This window comes from Ranitomeya variabilis, chromosome 2, assembly GCF_051348905.1.
Source record: "Ranitomeya variabilis isolate aRanVar5 chromosome 2, aRanVar5.hap1, whole genome shotgun sequence".
Taxonomy (NCBI): Eukaryota; Metazoa; Chordata; class Amphibia; order Anura; family Dendrobatidae; genus Ranitomeya; species Ranitomeya variabilis.
In genome coordinates, this window is record NC_135233.1 from 302,785,341 (window position 1) to 302,808,725 (window position 23,385).

Sequence of the window (23,385 nt, forward strand, 5' to 3'; positions counted from 1 at the left end):
TGTCTGACATTAGTGTACTATTACACCCGATGTCGGAAAGGGGTTAAGGATGGGACAACCCAGCAAGTTTCTCCATGACATAGTTGGCACAGCAAAAAAATCGCTCTATGGCACAGCTACTATTCAGCATGTAGGGGGCGCCGATGGGCAGGGTTTGATACACAATTCCGGCATGCTCATGTTTAATGCCGCAGTCAGAGATTTACCTCAATATTTAACATGCTAACAGTTGCAATTTTACCAGATCAGCTGACATGTGCCTGAAAAAATGCAGGCTCCGTGCCAGAGCCTGCATCAAAAAGAGGGAGGCGACCTATGACGTACCTATACATCATAGGATAAGACTAATTTGATATAATCACACAGTAATCATTATTAAACCAATAAATACGGCCTCTTAAAGTGACGCTTCCCTAAATTATACAAATACCAAAGAGAGAGAAACACCAATGGAAGCACCGTCACAGTATTAAAAGTTGGTAAATTTTATTAAAGGTCAATTGACACAAACATTATAAATAAATATTCATATAAAAATAGTAATATGATACCATCCTCTGGGGAACAACATACAGTCTGAGACCTCAGGTGCAAGGCCCCATGTAGCAACCACATATAAATGCTCAAAAGACACTCAGAGTAATCAAAAAGGTAGATATATAGAATCATTATTAAAGGTAGTCTGTCAACCCCAAAATTAATTTTAAATAGGCTACACAGAGTAGTAGGAGACTTAGCCCCTATAACAACCAGACTAGCATTTTACCTGTTACTGGCACAGAGCCTGTAAATATAACTTTTAACTTACATGCTAACGAGGGGGCTTTAGTGTGGCCAAGACTTCGGTGCACAACTGCGCCCCATATTTGCATATTGGGGTACTACCCCGTAAGAATGAACCTGCCAAGGCTATAAACAGTATATAATTAGTATGCCCACATATCTATTGCAGTACATTTCCTAATGGTTAACATATACATGAGGTAGAAGAGTATAGGTGGCAATCTTATATAGCAATAATATGGTGCTCTGTTAGGCGTATAGCCCTGCAGCCCCTACGTGCGTTTCGCCCAGCTTCGTCAGGGTTTGTTGTTAGCCCTCTATTGCGCAAGAATCTACTGAGCATGCATCCGAATTGACAACCGACACATGCTCAGTAGAGCAGAGACTAGTAGAGCCCCTGAAACGGAGGTCACGGAGGCTGCAGCTTTGACTGCAACCTCTGCCCCCTGATGACGCATCAATTGAGTATCCCAGCATGCACTGGGATTCTTAAAGCATCAGAATAAGGAAGTAGTAAAAAAAAAAGCAGTGTAGTGTAGTTAGGTAAGGATAAGGATTTTTTTACCTAAAGTATATTCAAAAATAACCTAGAGAATGGATATAAAATATCCGTATTCGCGCTAATAAAAACCCTAATAATAAATATATAAATATATAAATACCAGAAAGTGCCGCCTAAGATAAATTCATATCTATAGATTACACCTCTCAATAAAGGTAGAGGGAATAGCCCGATGATGAATAAGATGTTCTTAAATAATCTGAATAACACCAGCAGTCTTACCTAGAAAAGCGTTCAAAAATCATAGGCAAGGTGCTTGATTGCAGGCTGTGTTTCCCCACGATGGATGAGGTGCTTAGTTGGATAAGGTGCTTGAAGCTACGTTCTCCAGCGGCGGCTGTTGGCGTGACGCTGAAGATGATGGTAGCTGATTCTTGCTCACATACGCCAGCTGCCTCGGCCGATAGCAGCGTGACGTTGAGAGGAGCTCGCGCTTGCAGCGGCATATACTATTCCGTGCAGGCCGGTGTCCTTTCAAGTGCGCAAAGTGAAAACGGCGCCGAGAAAGGACCTGCGGCACGGTGTGAGTGACTTTTTTGGTCCCTATCGCCATCCGTAGCGCACTTTCAGTCACGTGGGCGGATACGTCACTCACACCGGCACGCAGGTCCTTTCTCGGCGCCGTTTTCACTTTGCGCACTTGAAAGGACACCGGCCTGCACGGAATAGTATATGCCGCTGCAAGCGCGAGCTCCTCTCAACGTCACGCTGCTATCGGCCGAGGCAGCTGGCGTATGTGAGCAAGAATCAGCTACCATCATCTTCAGCGTCACGCCAACAGCCGCCGCTGGAGAACGTAGCTTCAAGCACCTTATCCAACTAAGCACCTCATCCATCGTGGGGAAACACAGCCTGCAATCAAGCACCTTGCCTATGATTTTTGAACGCTTTTCTAGGTAAGACTGCTGGTGTTATTCAGATTATTTAAGAACATCTTATTCATCATCGGGCTATTCCCTCTACCTTTATTGAGAGGTGTAATCTATAGATATGAATTCATCTTAGGCGGCACTTTCTGGTATTTATATATTTATATATTTATTATTAGGGTTTTTATTAGCGCGAATACGGATATTTTATATCCATTCTCTAGGTTGTTTTTTCTTCATTATACAGTCAATGGTGGTAACTGTTTTATTCGCAGCAGGAATAATAACCCTTTAATACTAGGCGCCACTCAGGTTGTTTTTACACCTATATTCAAAAATAGATTAGATCATGGCATTAAATAGATAGGGATTTAGGATGAAAATTAATTTGTGTTTCAGACCACTCGTTTAAAAATAGAAAACAGCAAAATAATATATAAAATACCTAATTATGTTATCATCCTATTAGAACATGACTTTTTAATAATACTCAAGCCACAATAGCATAGATCCATAAAATAATAAACAATTGAATATGGCAAAATTAAAAAAATACACAAAAAGTAGTGTGACATCATCACAGCGGTCCACAATGCAGGAATAAAGTCAAACATTTGTAACATCATCAAAATAAAACACAACCAAAAAATAATTACCGTACATATATTTCTGTGAGATCATAACAATAAAACACAGGTATAGAGCAACAAAAACAATTCTGACATCATCTCTCTATAACTCAGCCAATGACTCAGTGCCTCCACTACTATGACATCATCAGAGTGACACAGCCCATGGCTACTGTGACACTAGGAGGTCTCCTGAAATAATACACAAACTATTATGAAACTGTCGACGACATCCCCTCTGTTGTCTGATTCTGCAGGAATATTACCAACTATAAATGGCTGTGAGGGTCTACATATTCATTACAATTTTCAAGGTCATTTGATCGCTTCTTCACGGGGATTGTGACCATTCATTACAATTTACATCTTCTGTTATGATATACCGTACTTTTGACATAATCAACAGTAATACATTATAACATTATTAGTAATCTTGCTTATACATATATATTAAAAACTGAAAGGGGTTTTACAGTTTTGGAAAACCCAAGTTTCCCGGCTGCAGATTGTATTAAAAAACAAACGTTGCTTTTCTCACCCTCCCTGGGTCAAGCGTTGAGACTCCACCGCTAATTCCAGGGTCTGTTATTGTCCGCAGCGCTGATGTCACATCATCAGCGCTGTAGCCAATCACTGAGCTCGGTGCCTGAGTTGACATCACAAGCTGCTGAGCCCATTGATTAGCTGCAGCGGTGTCTAAGTGACGTCAGACCAGACAATAACAGACATTGGGAGCAGCAGCACAGATTCAGCAATAAAATAATCATTGGACTGACGTGCATATATTGGAGAAATAAAGAGTCGGTTGGGAAGTTCTCCCAGCAAGATGATCCCATTAAAAACACAAACAGGGCATTTATTTTACCCTTTAAAGACATTGCATGGTTTAATGATACTAATGAAAACTACAAACTAACACCTACATCAGCTTTGGGCATTTAGGTAAATATTGGAAGAAATCTCTGCAGCTATAATTCTGACTTATTAATAGGACAACAATTGATATTCATCATGTGGACTCCAACCTCTGGGAAGCTACTGATCAGCACATTTCTGCATTTCACTCCAAAGACACCTTCATTGTCCTGATTGCGGGGAGCGACAGATGTTGGATGGTCATGAATTAAACATTGGCCTTTCCTAAAGATGACCTACCAATGTTTCAGCTTCGGAGAACCCCTTTAGTATCAGACATTGGAATAATTTTAAATCCACGCATTCTGGAGTAATTGTCTAACATGACGGCATATACAATGTGACTAGTGAATTGTTATTCAACCATAGTCAGATTTTTTTTATTAATATTATTATTTATATGAAGAATACCTTCTTCTCACAAATGATAGTTTTCCCAGCAATTTTCCTATTAAATACATGTCCTTCAATAGTCACAGAATAATATAAGTAGATAAACTTACCTAGGACCCATGGTAATATCATCCACTCAACCACAGTGGGGGGAGGCCCTTGCATGTGCAAGTCAGTCCTAACTATGTGCTGTGATGCCAAAAGCAAGAGGAATAAGAAAGTCAGATAGGAGCCTGTGTGGCAAATAAACTTGATGAATGGCTTTTTAATGAACAGTCCCAGCCTGCTCTTGGGTGCAATTAAATATGCCATAGAAAGCACAGGAAACAGCAATCCAATGGTGATGCAGGTCAACAGCTTCACTACCCAGTGCTTCCGGCGCCAACCTGGGAATCCATCGTACCACAGTGTAGCCAGTAACTGCTGACAATTTGGCTGTGCCACAAACTGGAAGTATAAAAACAGAAAATAATTAGAATACATCCATCAACTGCTCTATATTAAATCACCACATTAATTTTAACATCTTTCACACATATCTAATAGGAGCCAATAGTCTCGACAGCTATCATCACCTATAGACCATTGTGTTCCTGGGCGGCACGGTGGCGCAGTGGTTAGCACTGCAGCCTTGCAGCGCTGGAGTCCTGGGTTCAAACCCCACTAAGGACAATATCTGCAAAGAGTTTGTATGTTCTCCCCTTGTTTGTGTGGGTTTCCTCTGGGTTCTCCGGTTTCCTCCCACATTCCAAAGATATACTGATAGGGAATTTAGATTGTGAGCCCCATCGGGGACAGTGATGATAATGTGTGCAAACTGTAAAGCACTGCGGAATATGTTAGCGCTATATAAAGATTATTATTATTATTGTAGAACTTTGCCTCTAAAATTGAAAGTCCTTAAAAGGTTATTGACACTATACCAAATTATCATCTCTGCACTGAATAGGTGATAACTGTTTGCTTGTTAGGGGTTAATTGATGATAACTGTTCGATTGCTGGAACCCCCAACAATCAAAAGAAGGGCAACAAATATTGCTTCATCTTACACTGTGCCATAGACTTTGGATAGAGCTGCAGAGTGTTCAAAAAGTCAGGGTAGGGTACATACAAATATTATCAAACTGCTAAAAGGCAAAAAATCCCTTTCCTGAGCTTTTGGGTTCCCGACTTGGTGTTTGATACATGGGCCTTGCATGACTTCATCTATGCGGTGTGTGGTGCACAGGTGAAGTCTCGCCAACCTAGTTAATCATAAGATGAGTCCAGGATCCCAAAGGGAAAGGAAATTCGCTCAGCTCCTGGCCACAGCCAGAGAGAATGGATTTTGCATCTTTACTGCAGTGCATATGCTTGCCTTTTGCTTCATTCATCCCCTCCTCTTGTTGCTGGTAAGGAAATTGGAAAATTTGAATCCCTTTCTGCCAATCAGTGAGGGGCCCTCAAGTTTAGCCCCATCTATCTTACCCTAATCTGAGATCAAGTGTAGAAGTGATCATTGATTATCATTGAAATAATCCTATAAGTAAGAAATAATAGAAGAGAAAAGCTGGGAAGGAAAAAAGCACAATAGGGTCTTATCTATGTATAAAGATATTTGGGAACATTCACAAAGGTGCTCACCTGGTACGATTGTGTGCACGCAAGGCCTGAAAGGGCTTGAGGCTGTTGAAGACCCTCAGGGAAATTAAGACACAAAACTGAAGACCAATGGGTTAATCTGCACTGCTGTTGAAGAAAAATGAAGGATGCAAAATCCAAATGTAAGTGGTTTATTTGTCAAAGCGTTTTGAAGTTTACAACTTCATCAGGACAAACCACGGGGTTGAATTTTTTTCCTCTTCGGTGATGATTACTTCCTGCAGCATTGGGGTACTGCCATGGGGTCCAATATAGCACCCACTTATGCTTACATCCACTTGGCAGTATATGAGGACAGGTGCGTGTCTAATTCCATCTTTTGGAGCTATGTGTGATCCTTTTGGCGTTATATGAATTACTTTTTTTTTTTTTTTTTACTGTGGGAGGGTATTGTTGTTGAACCTTGCCTTTCAGAATGAGATTAATCTAAGTTCTACTAGAGCTACAGTTTACACTGACTTATTCTACGACTGATTTATAATTCCTGGATACCCCAGTATACAAGGTTTTTCAAACAGACAGATTCAAATAGCTTATTATATTTTGATAACAATCACCCATGTAGAATACTTAATTCTCTTCCTTGGAGCCAGTTAATTAGGGTTAGATAAATAGTCTCATGTGAGGAGAGGACAGATGTTAGATTGGAGGAAATGTGTCTGAAATTTAGATCCAGGCGTTTCCTGAACACTGAAATTTGCAGAGCATTAGAACTTGAACATGAGGAACTTTTGAGGGTTTCACCTCCTAAACAGTCTAAGAAAAGAGTTCCATTTGTTTCTACGTCTTGCCCTATTAGTAGACTATTGGTGGTGATCCTGAATAAACTGTCCCTTATTACATACGGGCCTTGCTTCGATAGAGGACTTTGAATCTCTGACTCTTCTATCTCATAGGCGGGCCGAAATTTGAAGGATTGATAAGTTAAATCAGATTTTGGCACCTTAATAGTGTCAATTCAAACCACACTTAGCACACCCAGACAGGAAAATTTTCACTGCTTAGCTTGTGTGTGTTGTGGTTCAACATGCTGAAGGGAGATTCTTTCTATCATCCCCGGACTGGGAAACGCTATTTTATCAATGAATTATACACGTGTTCATCTAACTGTGTAATTTAAGTTATCTCCTGTCCATGCAGGCTAGGTGAGACTATGATAGAGATATGTGCACGAATTAGTAAGCACAAAAGCACCATTAGGACTGGGCTCACTGAATTTTCCGTTCCCAAACATTTTCAAGAGAACAGGCACTCGGTGAACCAATTGAGGTTTGGGGTTATTGACAGTTTTCCTATACAGAGTAGAGGTGGGGACAAACTCTAGAAAAGAAAGGAGCTGAAGTGGATATTTGAATTAGAAACCCTTCAGCCTAGAGGTTTAAATATTGACTGTAGCTTACAGAATTGTCTGCATTGATCTCTTACTCTATATTCATCATTGGTATATATGTATACTTTTTAATATTCTTCTTTTTTTAATTTTTTTTCTTTCTTTTATAGGTGATTTCCCCTTGATAGGGGTGAAGGTAGATGAAGCTGTGGGATGCAGATTGGCATGGGTTGTTGAAAACAGACATGGTATGCATTGCTCACGCACGCGCGTTGTACCCACACGTTACTTGCGCTGCGGTCATGTGACCACTCCCCTAGTGAAGCTCACGGACCAGACTCTTCTGGAAACCACATGGTTTGTCCTGTTGAAGAAGTTGTAAACTTTGAAACGCGTTGACAAATAAACCGCTTACATTTGGTTTTTGCATCCGTCATTCTTCAATGGCAGTACAGAAACACCTTGCCACATTGTCCACCACCATCACTACTGGTGTTAGGTAATCATGAATTACATCTTGCTTCAACCTATTCATCTTTGTGCAGCTACTACATACAGGTTCAGGAGCTCAAAGCGGTTCAAAGGGTCCTTCTGTCCCTTTTGTAGAAACCAATAATATAAAAGTTTAAAGAAGCATTTCATGTTTTGTTTTTTTACCCAGAAGCTGTAATTTCACCTCTGCCCAGTCATACTACTGTAAAAGTTTGTCCTTTTCTCAGTTTTTTGGAAACTGAATCCACTGAAATCAGAATTCTTGAAACTTTTATTTTTGGCTTTCCTTTATCAATATTTGTAGGAGAATCTGTGATGTTAATGTCAGTGAGTTGACCATAAAATGAATTATTTTTTAAAGACTAATATCAAGCCTTTCAGTGTGTTTTTCTAATACAGTGTTTAGACTATTTAGATGTCAAAGTTAAAGTAATTTGTAGGGAAAAGTGTGGCTGGCACCTCTGCGGAAATGTGACGTGATATCACACATTGTTCACAGGAGCTCTCTCTCTCTCTTATTTAGTCAAAGCTTTTCACACCTTGTGCAGACGCAGGCATTTTACTCAAGAGTAAGCCATTTATTGAGTGTTAAGCATATGAGACAGATGAATATATTTCCGCTTTGTTGCCAATTAAATAAAACCTATCCTGTGTCATTTTCACCATACATTCTGCAAAAGATTGTTTGCTGCTGTTTTATTATTGGCCATCCAGCTTTGATTGGTCATAGATTTGCTAATTTATCTGCATCTAGAACTTATGCTCCAGCTCATTTCTTTGGTTTTGCTGTCGTTTTTTGTACTTTTAATAAACAGGGGTCTGGCTCCTTTTTTTGAGCTAGGCATTTCATTTATATAGCTTCCCATGGCCAGGTGTCTGATCAACCGGTCCTGCTCTGCCCCATCTACACTGAGGTCATCTAACACTAGGTGAGGTTTTAATACTAGAGGATAAGCCTTTCCAAATTGGGGTACAACTTGTCGCGGTGGGATGGATTTTATGCTTTTTTTAAAATCAAAAACAGTGTTTACAAAGTACCCTAGGTTATTCATATTTACTATTACTTACTTACAGCAGGGTATGTGCTCATTTTATTTTTATCTTAGGTTTTGTCTATAGAAAATAGGAACTAAAAATTGGCAAAACTCCGATTTTGGCTGGACCTCCAGACCATCTGATATGTATTGGTGTGATAAATGATGTCAGGGTAGAGAATTATCTGACAGTTTAAATTTCAACATCCATTTCTTTTTTTTTCTGTCCCCATTGAAAACACATGAACACTCAGCAGAGAGGAGAGATAAGCTGTGTGCTGAAGGAATGTTCAGCTGATCTCTAGCTCATGTCTTTGGCTGGCTCTAGTCTCATTTAGGCTACATTCACATTTGCGTTGCGTCGGGCAAAGCCGCGGCGACGCATGCGTCTTGCGCCCCTATATTTAACATGGGGGTGCATGGACATGCGTTGCACTTGCGTTTTGTGACGCATGCATCACTGTGGTGCATGCGTCAGGGCGCAGAGGACGCAGCAAGTTGCAGTTTTTTCTGCGCCCAAAACCATGCAAAAGTGGACGCATGCGTCACAAAACGCTGCGTTGTGCATGCGTTTACATTTGCGTTGTGCGTTGCGTCGCCGATGCTGCGGCGCACAACGCAAATGTGAATGTAGCCTTATGGAGACTAGACCAGACATACATGGAGGGCTAGCCATAATATAAAAGTCTACCCTCTTATCTCAAAATAAAAAAATATATATCATTAGTTGATATTGTAACTTTTTCAGGCATTGGTGCACATTTGCTCCATGGCAAAGAATCATTAGACACTTCAAAGTTCTTTATATCAGCACACTTTTCAACAACTTTGACCCATGGTTCTGCTGCCCCTATTTTCCATTTCCATGTTTGCCAACATTGCTTCTTCTATGAAGATACCAGCCTTTCGCAAATGGATTGAAAAAGTAATAAAGCCAACCTGAAATGAGACCTTTCTCTCTTTCTGTCTCCCCACAACAACCAGATGGGCTGTCTGTATGAGAGATATGCTCATGTCTTCATACACAGAAATTCTACCATCCGCCTCCCAATTTAATCTCATTGTATATTTTATATGGTATGTAAATTCCCTATTTACCCAACAAATAAAGACTAAGACCTCATCTTCTCAATTTTAGCAAGTTGAATCATCCATTATAATAACCTTAAAAAACTAAATTCTTTGCTATTATCTGGAAGGAAAATAGATCCCTGTGTATTTATTTCAGGATACAAAACAGCAAAAAAGAAATGATCAACAAAGTGATCAGAACAAAATGTAAAAAAAAAAAGGTACGACTTTATATTGTAAATAATATTTTAGTCAATGGAGCGATTGAGTTACTCCTATCCTCCATACGGATTTCCACCTCTGTGTAGCACAGAAAACTTGCCGTACTGTTCTTTACTGGATGCACTGGGAGAAAAACCAAGCAACTAGATCGATTTGCTTGAATACAATTGTACCAAGTCCTAACACACGCATTCATATTTATTTATAATATCCGAGTGAACACTATTTTACAATTTTCCCTATCAACATATAGCGCATGTTACAGTATTGTTTCTGTTGAATTCATACAGAATTTGGGGTTAAAGTAACAAAATGGTACATGAGTGACTTATTCAAGAGAAGAACGTTAAAAGGTTCCTGGGGACATTGTTTATTTGTGCAAAAAAGCAAATAAGGGAAGAAAATAATATGGACAAGGATTCTTTACAGTTAACGTAATCAAACTGGGAAACTGAGAGGTTGAACTAAATTTTAACACAACTATATATACAGACACTATGCATTGGCATTCTGTATTGAATACATGAAGTCCATGTATTTATCCCTCTTAGTTAATTGTGATTAGGCAGGCCATTCTGTGTAGAATGCTGACTCAAATTGACAGTGACGCTGTTAGAGATATCATCATTCTGTTGTGACTTAGACGAGTAATATAACATATACTTCATTATGTCATCAGCTTTCTTCCCACTAACATGTTTGCCAGAGGCAAATTGTGACCTATTGTCATAATACACGCGTCGGGTGAACCAGGACCAGGGGCTCCTTCCCTGTCTCTAACACTAGGAGGTGCCCTAGTTTGTCCTACTCCCCGGGATACTTCTGAAGGCGAAGATGCCGGGGCTGCCACCCTTGCCTTATCTCCTGAGTTAGCCCTCCGTCTGTTCTCTTCACCCACACAGGGAAGAGGGGCGCTACTGTGCACCGTAGTACACCAACCTGACAAACAAGGGTTAACAGAAAACTCCAGGCATACAAAATATTCACTCACATATAACAGATGAATGCACCGATGCATGGAAGTAGGGGAATAAACCAAAATAGAGAAGGATAGGGAATTACCACACATATAAACCAAGCAACAGTCACAGATAACTCCTCCAACTCTCCTTCTCATATTAACTCCTCTCCCTACATTAGCCATGCAGCAAATGCTAGCTCTGACAAGGATTTGTATCAGAGCCCAGATTATAAAGGGAAAAGGAGTGGCTAACTGAGCCCAGCTGCGAGCACAGAGCTTTCCAACATGGCCAATTAACCCCTGTTCTGCCAGAAGGATTAAACACCATTAAAATGAAGGAGAAGTGTTTCTTCTGAGCGCAGGAGTGGGAGAGATCAGACGCCGTGGTCTTCTAGCTCTTCTCTGTTGCAGAAACCCCGTGGTATTACTGCACTTCTGCTTGGATGTCTGGGTTTAGATGAGAAGACGATTGCAAAAATTTAAACAGCAATGACACATCATCCATGATCATTTTTATGATAAATAGTGCTTATGCTGCTGTCAGTACTTAGCCATGAATGAGCTTTTTTTTTTACACTACCTTGTCCATTGCCATAGTAGTTTTTCTGTTATTGAGCATTTTGACAATACTATAATTATCTTTTGAAAATTATTCAACCCTTGCCAACAAAGATATAACAACAAGAAAGGGCAGATTGGTAAGTACATGTACAGAAAACAAAATGTAGCAGCAGACCGCAGAATAGATTTAGTGTGTACTGTTAACAGTAAAATAGTTAACAGTAAAACAGGTGAGCAAAAATAGAAATGCACAGGGTTTTTTCTATGTATTTTAATAAAATTCAACCCTCTTTTTAAAAATAATGTAATAAGAGATGTCATCTGCTTCCACATCCAAAATGCCAGCACTTGCTACAGGGAACTGTATTGGTAAGACATGTATGGATGTAACATTCGACTAGTAAAACAGATGTAAATTGTTTGCAAAATGCACACTTTGTGAAGTAGACAGTCATAAATCATAGGTAAATTTGGGAAATTTTCTATTGTATTTTTTATATACCATGTGATGTACAGTACCATGTAAACCTATGGAAAACCAAATCCGCAGTGCACATGCTGCGGAAAAGTCCGCATGGAAACAATGTGGTTTATTTTCCGCAGCATGTCAATTCTTTGTGCGGATTCAGAAGCGTTTTACACCTATTCCTTAATAGGAATCTGCAGGTGGAAATACGCAGGTGAAATCCGCACAAAAACTGCACTAAATCTGAAGGAAATACGCAGTGAATCCGCAGATCGTTTTACCCGTGGATTTTGCAGAATCCGCGTGGAAAAATCCGCATTGGAATTTGAAATGTGGGCACATACCCTTAGGACAAAAAAGCATACCATCTTTGAACGACACTCATTTTAGATTTTGTTTCTGTAAAATAATGTGCTTGTCCTGATTTGGTGCTTTCTAGAGCACTAAAAATTAAGGCACGGCTCCAGTTCTATTTTTTATTTCACCACTGTAGTGGTGTATTTAAATGTAATTTCCTGGCCCATCTCATACTCACATGTCACCGCCTTCATCATTTTCCAGCATTGCTCCCATTGAACTCTGACGAAAAGTAACGTGCCAGCAGCGCCAATTTTCATGGAGCTACAAAGAGGACACTTTTCAATACAAGTCTATGAGAGCCACGTTCTGTCCTTGTTCTGGATCTCATAGACTAGCATTGAGAACTTGTGATATAGCTTCTGACTTTCAGCCAGAGAGAATGTGCGCTCACAAGATGGCGCCACAGAGCCCAAAAATCATGAAGACACCAGAGGGTGAGTATATGACAACGGGCTTACATTTAATGCGCCATTCCAGTGCTGAAAAAAAAACACGCTGGAGTGATGCTTTAAGAAAAATGTGTAATTGACTTGTAATTTAAATGCTGCAGAACAAATTCCAGCTGCATCATACTACTGATTAATCAAACCTAGGGCTCTTTCAAATGTCAGTGTGTACGGTGACACGTGTGGTGACAGTTTTCATACGTACCAGAGACACTTACAGTACACAGGTAGACCCATTCAAGTGAATGGGTCTGTGCACATCAGTGTGCTTCCAGGGACCATGTATCTGTGGGCAAAATGCACCAGGATGGGCCGTAAAATGTTCCACACACGTACACACTGTGTGACACATACCGACGCCTGGGAAGTAGCGGTACTTTTAGCACTGTTCCCTGAAACCGTATGCTGAAGACCTCTCTCATCATTCTCCCTTGCTTGTGCTTAGATCAGTGTAGCAGTAATTATTTATTTTAATACATAAAAAAATAGCATGGGGACCTTTCAATTCTTGATAACCAGCTTAGCTGAAGCTGACACCTAAGGGTTGCAGCACGCAGCTGTCAGTTTTGTCTGGCTGGTTATCAAAAATACAGGGAACCCATGTCGATTTTTTAATGTATTTAATAATTTATTTATAGCGCAGGCGGCTGCTGATGAATACTCCCATCACCCACCGCCTGCTCTCTCTGTTATCAGCTGAACAGAATTCTAAACATTTTCCCTGCTAGCACTAATCGCAGTTGTACAAGACATTACTGTCTGGAGTATTTGTCACATGTTTTAGGGCTTTCTTTCCCAAGCTGTTTTGCAGAGATGTGAGCTCTGACATCTTCTCACTATCCTAAATTATACTGGCTGCTATATTTCCTGCCTAAGCTTTTACACACACTATAATTGTCCCTCCCAACTGCCAGTACTATACAATGTGATGTGATAGATGCAAGGCATTATGGGGTAGCTCACATGTCATGAGTGTAAAGTCATGTGAGCCTTCTGTTTCTAAGGAAATCTACTTTTTTGACAATTCACGGGAATTGAATCACAAATTGTTATAATTTGCCAAGACCTGCAAACTTAATAAAAATGTTTATAATTTCAGTTCACATCAAATAACTTCATTTATCTTTAGTCAATGGCTTTTACACAGTTAAATTACTTTAACCCTCTTACATGAGATGCCTTTTTGTGACTAGTTATTAAGATGGTGAGTCATGATAGGCTTTGGTACATCAGTATGTTGGATTAATCAGAACATAAAACTCTTTGGGGTCAGTTCATCCAAGCCATTAAGTGGTGTAAAAGCTTTGAAAATTGGCCAAATTTCAGCATAATGTGGTGTTGAGCAAAAGTTATGCATTTTCACAGAAGTTTTGTCCAGCTTTGCCAAATTAGGAAAAGTTGGGGTGGGATGGGGAGCAGAACAGGGGTATAACACCACAGCTGATCTAATTCATGAAGAGCTGTGGCGTACCTTACAACAGAAATCTTGCCAAGTGCAACGGTTAGCTTGATTTGGTGAAGTATGTGACGGTCTGGATGTATTGAGTCTTAAATATTTTTTTCTCTCCTACTGTGCATATGAATCTAGCAGAAACAAATAATGTCATAATCCATTGGAAACCTCTAGAAATATTGCTTTTTGATGTCTACCTGTGTTAGGAAGCTACACTGAGCATGCTGTGTGAGCTTGCTGGGCCTGATTAATGAAATGGTTCAGTTCCAGGTATAATCAGAAAGTCAAGAGACTGTAGCTGACACTGAAAAGGTACTGAAAGTTGGAATAAGTCTGGGAAGCTAAAATAAATCACATGAAGAACAAAAAAGCTGTCTAAGGCTTCCTTCACAAGTCAGTGTCTCTAGTACATGTAGTGACAGTTTCCACACGTACTGTAGTGGAGACACTTACACATGTAGGCCCATTCAATTCTATGGGTCTGCACACATGTCAGTGTGTGTTAGGCCGGCGTCACACTTGGCGTAAGACAATACGCCACGTATTATACGTCCGTACTATGGCCGTAATACGGAGAAATGTTCCCAAAATAGTGATCCGTAGTCAGGGTGTGTCAGCGTATTTTGCGCATGGCATCCTCCGTATGTAATCCGTATGGAATCCGTACTGCGAGATTTTCGCGCAGGCTTGCAAAACCGACATCTAATGGATTTATGTGCTCAAATGTTCATTAAAACATATATACAGTATATATATATATATACAGTTAGGTCCATATATATTTGGACAGAGACAACATTTTTCTAATTTTGGTTATAGACATTACCACAATGAATTTTAAACAAAACAATTTAGATGCAGTTGAAGTTCAGACTTTCAGCTTTCATTTGAGGGTATCCACATTAAAATTGGATGAAGGATTTAGGAGTTTCAGCTCCTTAACATGTGCCACCCTGTTTTTGAAGGGACCAAAAGTAATTGGACAATTGACTCCAAGGCTATTTCATGGACAGGTGTGGGTAATCCCTTTGTTATGTCATTCTCAATTAAGCAGATAAAAGGCCTGGAGTTGATTTGATTTGAGGTGTGGTGCTTGCATTTGGAAGGTTTTGTTGTGAAGTAAACATGCGGTCAAAGGAGCTCTCCATGCAGGTGAAACAAGCCATCCTTGAGCTGCGAAAACAGAAAAAGCCCATCCGAGAAATTGCTACAATATTAGTAGAGGCAAAATCTACAGTTTGGTACATCCCGAGAGAGAAAGAAAGCACTGGTGAACTCATTAATGCAAAAAGACCTGGGCACCCAAGGAAGACAACAGTGGTGGATGGTCGCAGAATAATCTCCATGGTGAAGAGAAACCCCTTCACAACAGCTAACCAAGTGAACAACACTCTCCAGGAGGTCGGCGTATCAATATCCAAATCTATCATAAAGAGAAGACTGCATGAAAGTAAATACAGAGGGTTCACTGCACGGTGCAAGCCACTCATAAGCATCAAGAATAAAAAGGCTAGACTGGACTTTGCTATAAAACATCTAAAAAAGCCAGCACAGTTCTGGAAGAACATTCTTTGGACAGATGAAACCAAGATCAACCTCTACCAGAATGATGGAAAGAGAAAAGTATGGCGAAGGCGTGGTACAGCTCATGATCCAAAGCATACCACATCATCTGTAATACACGGCGGAGGCAGTGTGGTGGCTTGGGCATGCATGGCTGCCAGTGGCACTGGGTCACTAGTGTTTATTGATGATGTGACACAGGACAGAAGCAGCCGAATGAATTCTGAGGTATTTAGAGACATACTGTGTGCTCAGATCCAGCCAAATGCAGCCAAACTGATTGGTCGTCATTTCATACTACAGATGGACAATGACCCAAAAGATAAAGCCAAAGCAACCCAGGAGTTTATTAAAGCAAAGAAGGGGAATATTCTTGAATGGCCAAGTCAGTCACCTGATCTCAACCCAATTGAGCATGCATTTCACTTGTTAAAGACTAAACTTCAGACAGAAAGCCCCACAAACAAACATCAACTGAAAACCACCGCAGTGAAGGCCTGGCAGAGCATCAAAAAGGAGGAAACACAGCGTCTGGTGATGTCCATGAGTTCAAGACTTCAGGCCGCCATTGCCAACAAAGGGTTTTCAACCAAGTACTAGAAATGAACATTTTATTTAAAATTATTTAATCTGTCCAATTACTTTTGGTCTCTTTTAAAAACAGGGTGGCACATGTTAAGGATCTGAAACTCCTAAACCTTTCATCCAATTTTAATGTGGATACCCTCAAATGAAAACTGAAAGTCTGAACTTCAACTGCATCTGAATTGTTTTGTTTAAAATTCATTGTGGTAATGTCTATAACCAAAATTAGAAAAACGTTGTCTCTGTCCAAATATATATGGACCTAACTGTATGTCATTGAGACACACATATATATATTCTGTATTTAGATTTCATTCAGCGCGATATCTGTGAACAGCCGGTAATTCAATTGCCGGCTTCTCATTTCTCCTGCACAAACCCGACAGGATATGAGACATGGTTTACATACAGTAAACCATCTCATATCCCATTTTTTTTGCATATTCCACACTACTAATGTTAGTAGTGTGTATGTGCAAAATTTCAGCGCTGTAGCTGCTAAAATAAAGGGTTAAATGGCGGAAAAAATTGGCGTGGGCTCCCGCGCAATTTTCTCCGCCAGAATGGTAAAGCCAGTGACTGAGGGCAGATATTAATAGCCAGGAGAGGGTCCATGGTTATTGGCCCCCCCGTGGCTAAAAACATCTGCCCCCAGCCACCCCAGAAAAGGCACATCTGGAAGATGCGCCTATTCTGGCACTTGGCCACTCTCTTCCCACTCCCTGTAGCGGTGGGATATGGGGTAATGAAGGGTTAATGCCACCTTGCTATTGTAAGGTGACATTAAGCCAGATTAATAATGGAGAGGCGTCAATTATGACACCTATCCATTATTAATCCAATTGTAATGAAAGGGTTAAAAAACACACACACACACACACACATGATTTAAAAGTATTTTAATGCAATAAACACAGCGGTTGTTTTAATAATTTATTGCTCTCTCAATCCATCAGCAACACCCTCGCTTGGAAAAATAATAAACGCACAAGATACATACCCTCAGCTGAACCATCACGTCCCACGAGGTAATCCATCTGAAGGGGTTAAAATATTTTACAGGCAGGAGCCCTGCAAATGCAGCTGTGCTCCGTGCCTGTAATCCCCCGGCAAATGAATGAAATGTAGGTCATTGACCTACATTTCCTTCAGTCGCGGTGATGCGCCCCCTGGTGGATGTCCTCATATGACCTGGAGCGTGGGAAAAAGTTCCCAGGCTGCAGTTCATGAGAACATCCAGCAGGGGCGCATCACCGCGACTGAATGTAAGTATAGATCACTGCTTTCCTTTCAGCACCCGGGGGATTACAGGCACGAGCGAGTGGTTTATCGCAGCTCGTGCCTGTAATATTAGTTAACCCCTTCAGATGGATTACTTCGTGGGACGTGATCGGACATCAGAAGGTATGTATCTTGTGCATTTATTATTTTTCCAAGCGAGGGTGTTGCTGATGGATTGAGAGAGCAATAAATTATTAAAACAACCGCTGTGTTTATTGCATTAAAATACTTTTAAATCATGTGTGTGTGTGTGTGTGTGTTTTTTAACCCTTTCATACAATTGGATTAATAATGGATAGGTGTCATAATTGATGCCTCTCCACTATTAATCTGGCTTAATGTCACCTTACAATAGCAAGGTGGCATTAACCCTTCATTACCCCATATCCCACCGCTACAGGGAGTGGGAAGAGAGTGGCCAAGTGCCAGAATAGGCGCATCTTCCAGATGTGCCTTTTCTGGGGTGGCTGGGGGCAGATGTTTGTAGCCACGGGGGGGCCAATAACCATGGACCCTCTCCTGGCTATTAATATCTGCCCTCAGTCACTGGCTTTACCATTCTGGCGGAGAAAATTGCGCGGGAGCCCATGCCAATGTTTTCCGCCATTTAACCCTTTATTTTAGCAGCTACAGCGCTGAAATTTTGCACATACACACTACTAACATTAGTAGTGTGGAATATGCAAAAAAAATGGGGATATGAGATGGTTTACTATATGTAAACCATGTCTCATATCCTGTCGGGTTTGTGCAGGAGAAATGAAAAGCCGGCAATTGAATTACCGACTTTTCAATAACACCGCTGCATATTTCTCGCAAGTCACACTGCTGGTCCGTGTGGAATCCGTATTTTTCTCGCCCCCATAGACTTTCATTGGCGATTTTTTTTGCGCAATACGCTGACAAACGCAGCATGCTGCGATTTTGTACGGCCGTAGAAAGCCGTATATTACGGATCCGTAATATATGGCTGATAGGAGCAGCCCCATTGAGAATAATTGTGCCGTATGTTATGCGAGTTTTACGGACGTAGTTTCTGCGCTCTTACGTCCGTAAAACTCGCCAGTGTGACGCCGGCCTTAGGTGTCGAGTTCCCACCGCTGCACAGGGGGAATCTTGAACCACCTCCGCTGTGGTCTCTCATTCTCCTCCAGCCGCAGTGGAGCCTGCTCAGGAGAGACGTCGGTCCCAGCGCCTGGCTCAGACAGATACTGCGTGTTTGGTAACTGCTGGCCTTCCAGGTTCAGCCATTATATTCAGTACTGTTCAGCGGCGAGCAGGCGCTCCTGGGACTAAGTCCTGCTTTTCTCCTTCTGAGCATGCCAAGGGAAGACCTCTCATTGGAGGTTGGGGGTCACATGCTCAGCTCCTGTAGCAGCTCCTATTGGTCCACAAGGAAGGTACTGGGGAGCTACAGCTATAAAAGGTTTGCATGGCTGCACGGCCATGCGCTAGTATAATACTGTTATCGTGTGTATGTGTGTGTGTGTGGTTGTATGCCTGTTCTGGTGATTGCTCCTTAATCATTCCCATTCCTAGTGATGTTGAATGCTCGTGAATGTTGGAGTTAACTGACAGGGCTAATCTATACACAAGAGCACGATCTGTACTACGTCTAACCAGCAGTGACCGCCAGTGCAGTGCTGTATGCCCTCTGTGCGGCTATCTTCTATTACTCCTGACAGTCGGTCAGTGTAGGGTGGGAACACCTGCTCGATCTCTGCATCTGACTCAGGGCGTCCTCAGGTGCGGGCTCAAAAGCCACCAAGGGTCAGAGCGGGATCAAGCACCAGCATAGTGGGGGTGAATTGCAGGGATCCCACTAGTACTCATTTGCTGCTCCCTGTGACAGCTAACAGGGCACAGCATTTCCTTGATTCCCCTCGACTCTGTGAAGCAACAGAGTTCGCTCCTCTACAGACCGGGTGACGGAACCCGTGTCTATTCTGGTGTAGTACCGCCATATAGTGCCGCCATTACCTAGCAGCAGGTTCTACTCCTGCACAGTGGACCCCGGGCTGTGAACGCACCTTTACTATCGTTATATTTACTCGGTGCGTTCCGCCAGCCCTAATATTGTGTTTCCATGGACCGTGTGTTGTTGTGCAAAACACGTAGACATGTCCGTTTTTGCAGGCAGCATGGTTCGCAATACGTCCCACACACATGCACACTGACGATACATGGATGACATCCGCGTGTCATCAGTGTGACACATATCGGCATCTGGGAAAAGCTTTACAGCTAGCTCTGTTTCCAGGCAACAGGTGCTGAATCCAACTCTCATTGTTGTCGCCTGGTCTCTCTGCGATCAGCAAGACCAGGCGACGCTGATGAGATGACAGTTGTAGTCAGCACATGCCACCTGGGAATAGCGCTAACTACAACTCTCATCATCATCGCCTCATCTCCTTGCAATCAGCGAGACCTGGCAACCCTGATGACAGTTGTAGTCAGCACCCAACTATATGTGTATCGCACATATTAAATAAATTATAAAAAAAAAAATGTTGTGGTGTCCTCCTCAGTTTTCCTAACCAGCTGAGGGAAAGCAAACATCCGACGACTGTTATAATTATTCTGGGAAGGGGCCAAAAGCCATATATTTTCTCAGCCTATTAATAACAGCTCACAGATGTCTGCTTAGACTTTACTGGTTAGTAAAATGGGGGACTAAAAAAAAAAAAAAGAACGTAGGGTCCCTCCCTAATTTCACTAACCAGCAAAGGCTAAACAGAGTTGCAGGCTGATATTAATAGGCTGGGAAGGGTCATGGATGTTGGCCCCCTCCCAGGCTAAGAACACCTGCCCTCAGCAGCCCGAGAAATGGTGCATCAATTACATGCACTAATATTGGCGCTTAGCTTCAGCTCTTCCCACTTGCCATGGTGCAGTGACAAGTGGAGTGATAATTTTGGGGTTGATGTTGGCTGTTTTATGCCTGGTGACACCAATCTCAGGGATTAGTAATGGAGAGGCATCTATCAAACACCCCCATTACTAACCCTGTAGTCAAAATTAATAAAGACACGCACACAGAAAAACCCTTTAATTGTACAAATCACTCCCTAACAATTATTTCTTTTACCCATTTATTAACTTAAAAATAAAAATCAAAAATCAAAGTAATCCTCACCTGTCCGCCATTTATCCATAATGGCGAGGTCCCAAGACGATCCCCAACTCTGCTACATCTGGTTGGTTTGGTGAGCGATGACATCAGTAATGTGACTCTTCACCACGCCAACCAGAGCACACTGAGCTTAGCGTGAGTACTTGGCTGCAGGGAAGAGCGGTGACATAATTAAGGTTACTGCAGGTCACAGGCAGCAGTTTCATGGTATGCTCTGTGTGAGCTGGGCGATGAACTGCTTTAACCTTACTGACGTCACTGCTTGTAGCATGAGAAATTTCTGACTACAACTGTCATCAGTGTCGCTTGATCGCACTGATCACAGGTAGACCAGGCAACGATGATGAGAGCTGTATTCAGCACCCGGTGCCTGGGAACAGCATTAACTATGCTGCTTTTCCGAGATACTGGTGCACGTCACACTGATGGTGCACACGGACGTGTCAAAGAGGCCTTAAAGGCAGATCTGTCATTGGGATAGGCTTTAAGTAATTGTAGGTTTCAGGGTACAAAGTTAATATTAATGAGCCCTAAATCCATTCACTTAATAGCCACGCTGACTCACTACTGACAACCATTGATTCTCTAATGGGAAATCAGCAGGATATGCAGGTTGCAACTGCAGCGCCCCAGAGTCCTGGTCGTTGCAGTACTGATGCTCCGCCGCTAAGGGGAGTGATGGTACATCTGATGGCACTTAAGGAGTTCACCTGATCAGGTATCACAAACACCAATACACTTCATAGTCTGACCTCCAGGGGGAGCAAAGGGCACTATGTATTAGGCCACTCCTCACAATTTGGTAAAACTGGGGGTTGGATAGAAAGTTAGACAGAAGCTGACTGGGTTGGAACCAGGCAACATCCTGTGGCAGAGGGTGTTGCAGGAGAAGATTCAAGGGGGTCCCTGTCAGGGGTGGGATTCTGACAGAGGCCTAGCGAACAAGACAGAACGTTAAGGAACCGCGCCTGCACTACATCTTGGCGGTATCTCAAGAAAGGACAAGAAGCGAGGTTTATTGTGAAGAGTGAGAAACGAGATCATAGCAAAAAGGAGATAACACCAGTAGGAGTCGTGCTGTAAGATCGAGGCAACATCCTACTGAGGCGCGTAGCCGGTGGCCGGAACGCCGAGGAAGTATTGGGCTCCAAGCATTACTTCAAACCAACGGCAGGACAGTTAATTATAGGTTGGCTGTCTCACCTAAATCACCTAAGCAGACATAGGGGGCAACTGTGGGAGAGGGGCGTCACTAGGGTCCCGGAAGAACTCCAGGCCTACCCGTCATACGGGTGCGTCCTAGCCATATCATCTGGTGGACAGAGAAGAACATCAGAACAGACATAAGTTGTGGGAAAGAACATCAGAAACAGACACAACAGTTGTGAGGACTATCCCGTGGTGCTCAACAGGGAAGTACTACAACACACAGGCGCTAGAAGGTAGGCACAGATTTCCACCTGCAAAGGGAACTCTGGAGGTGCCATCGGACCATACTCTAGATTGAGGATCTTGAAGCCTTCAGTAAAGAGGTAAAGAGACTGCAAGCCTGTGTCCTCATTATTCCCCGCGACCTGCACCACGCACCACCACCTGCACCTTTCAATGGACGCCCCTTAGCAGGGTCACGGACCGGGTCTAGCCACCGTGACAACTGTTATGATCCGGTGACCTTGGAGCCGCATGAAACTTTCTCTGGAGTAGGTGGAAACTATACTGACCGCAGATCCTGAACTAACACCGCAACTAGAAGTAGCTGTGGGGTGTGCCTAACAAACCCTAGACACCTCGACACAGCCGGAGGACTAAATACCCCTATAGATGGAAATAGGAATACTACCTTGCCTCAGAGCAGAACCCCAAAGGATAGGCAGCCCCCACGAATATTGACTGTGAGTAGGAGAAGAAAAGACACACGCAGGCAGAAAACAAGATTCAGCAAAAGAGGCCACTCTAACTAAATAGGAAAGGATAGAACAGAATACTAAGCGGTCAGTATTAAAACCCTTCCAAAAATATCCACAGCAGATAATACAAAAAGTTCCACAATCTAACTAAAGACATGGAATGTATATCTGCCACTCCAGAGAATCCAACAAGACTGAGAAAATACTGACACAATCTAAGCTGGATAAGAAAACACAAAAGAATAGCACTGAATCATGAAGCACACAGCATGTGTGCCACAGAAAAAAAAAACCAGACACTTATCTTTGCTGATTTGGCAGAAAGGCAGGAGGAACCAGGCAGAGGTCCAACACCTCCCAACAACAATTGACAACTGGCAAGGACTAATGGATCCTGCACACCTAAATACCCCAGTCAGAACTGCAATCAGCAGAAACACCTGACCAGGACTGCAACTCAGGGACAACTGCATTACCACCTACCACCACCGGAGGGAACCCAAAAGCAGAATTCACAACAGTACCCCCCCCTTGAGGAGGGGTCACCGAACCCTCACCAGCGCCCCCAGTCCGATCAGGACAAGCCAGATGAAAGGCACGGACCCAATCAGCAGCATGGACATCAGAAGCAAAAACCCAAGAATTATCCTCCTGGCCATAACCCTTCCATTTGACAAGGTACTGAAGCCTCCGCCTCAAAAAACGAGAATCCAAAATCTTCTCAACC

At 42.2% G+C, this 23,385-nt stretch overlaps 1 protein-coding gene across 1 annotated transcript in view; it reads right to left on the reverse strand.

Annotated features, from left to right (window-relative positions):
• TRPC5 (transient receptor potential cation channel subfamily C member 5) overlaps positions 1-23,385 on the reverse strand; it is a 519,478-nt gene that overhangs the window by 130,014 nt on the left and 366,079 nt on the right. The window contains exon 4 of the mRNA XM_077285167.1: positions 4,262-4,598. Within this exon, the coding sequence (XP_077141282.1) occupies positions 4,262-4,598 (337 nt within the window). The remainder of the gene's footprint in view (positions 1-4,261; positions 4,599-23,385) is intronic.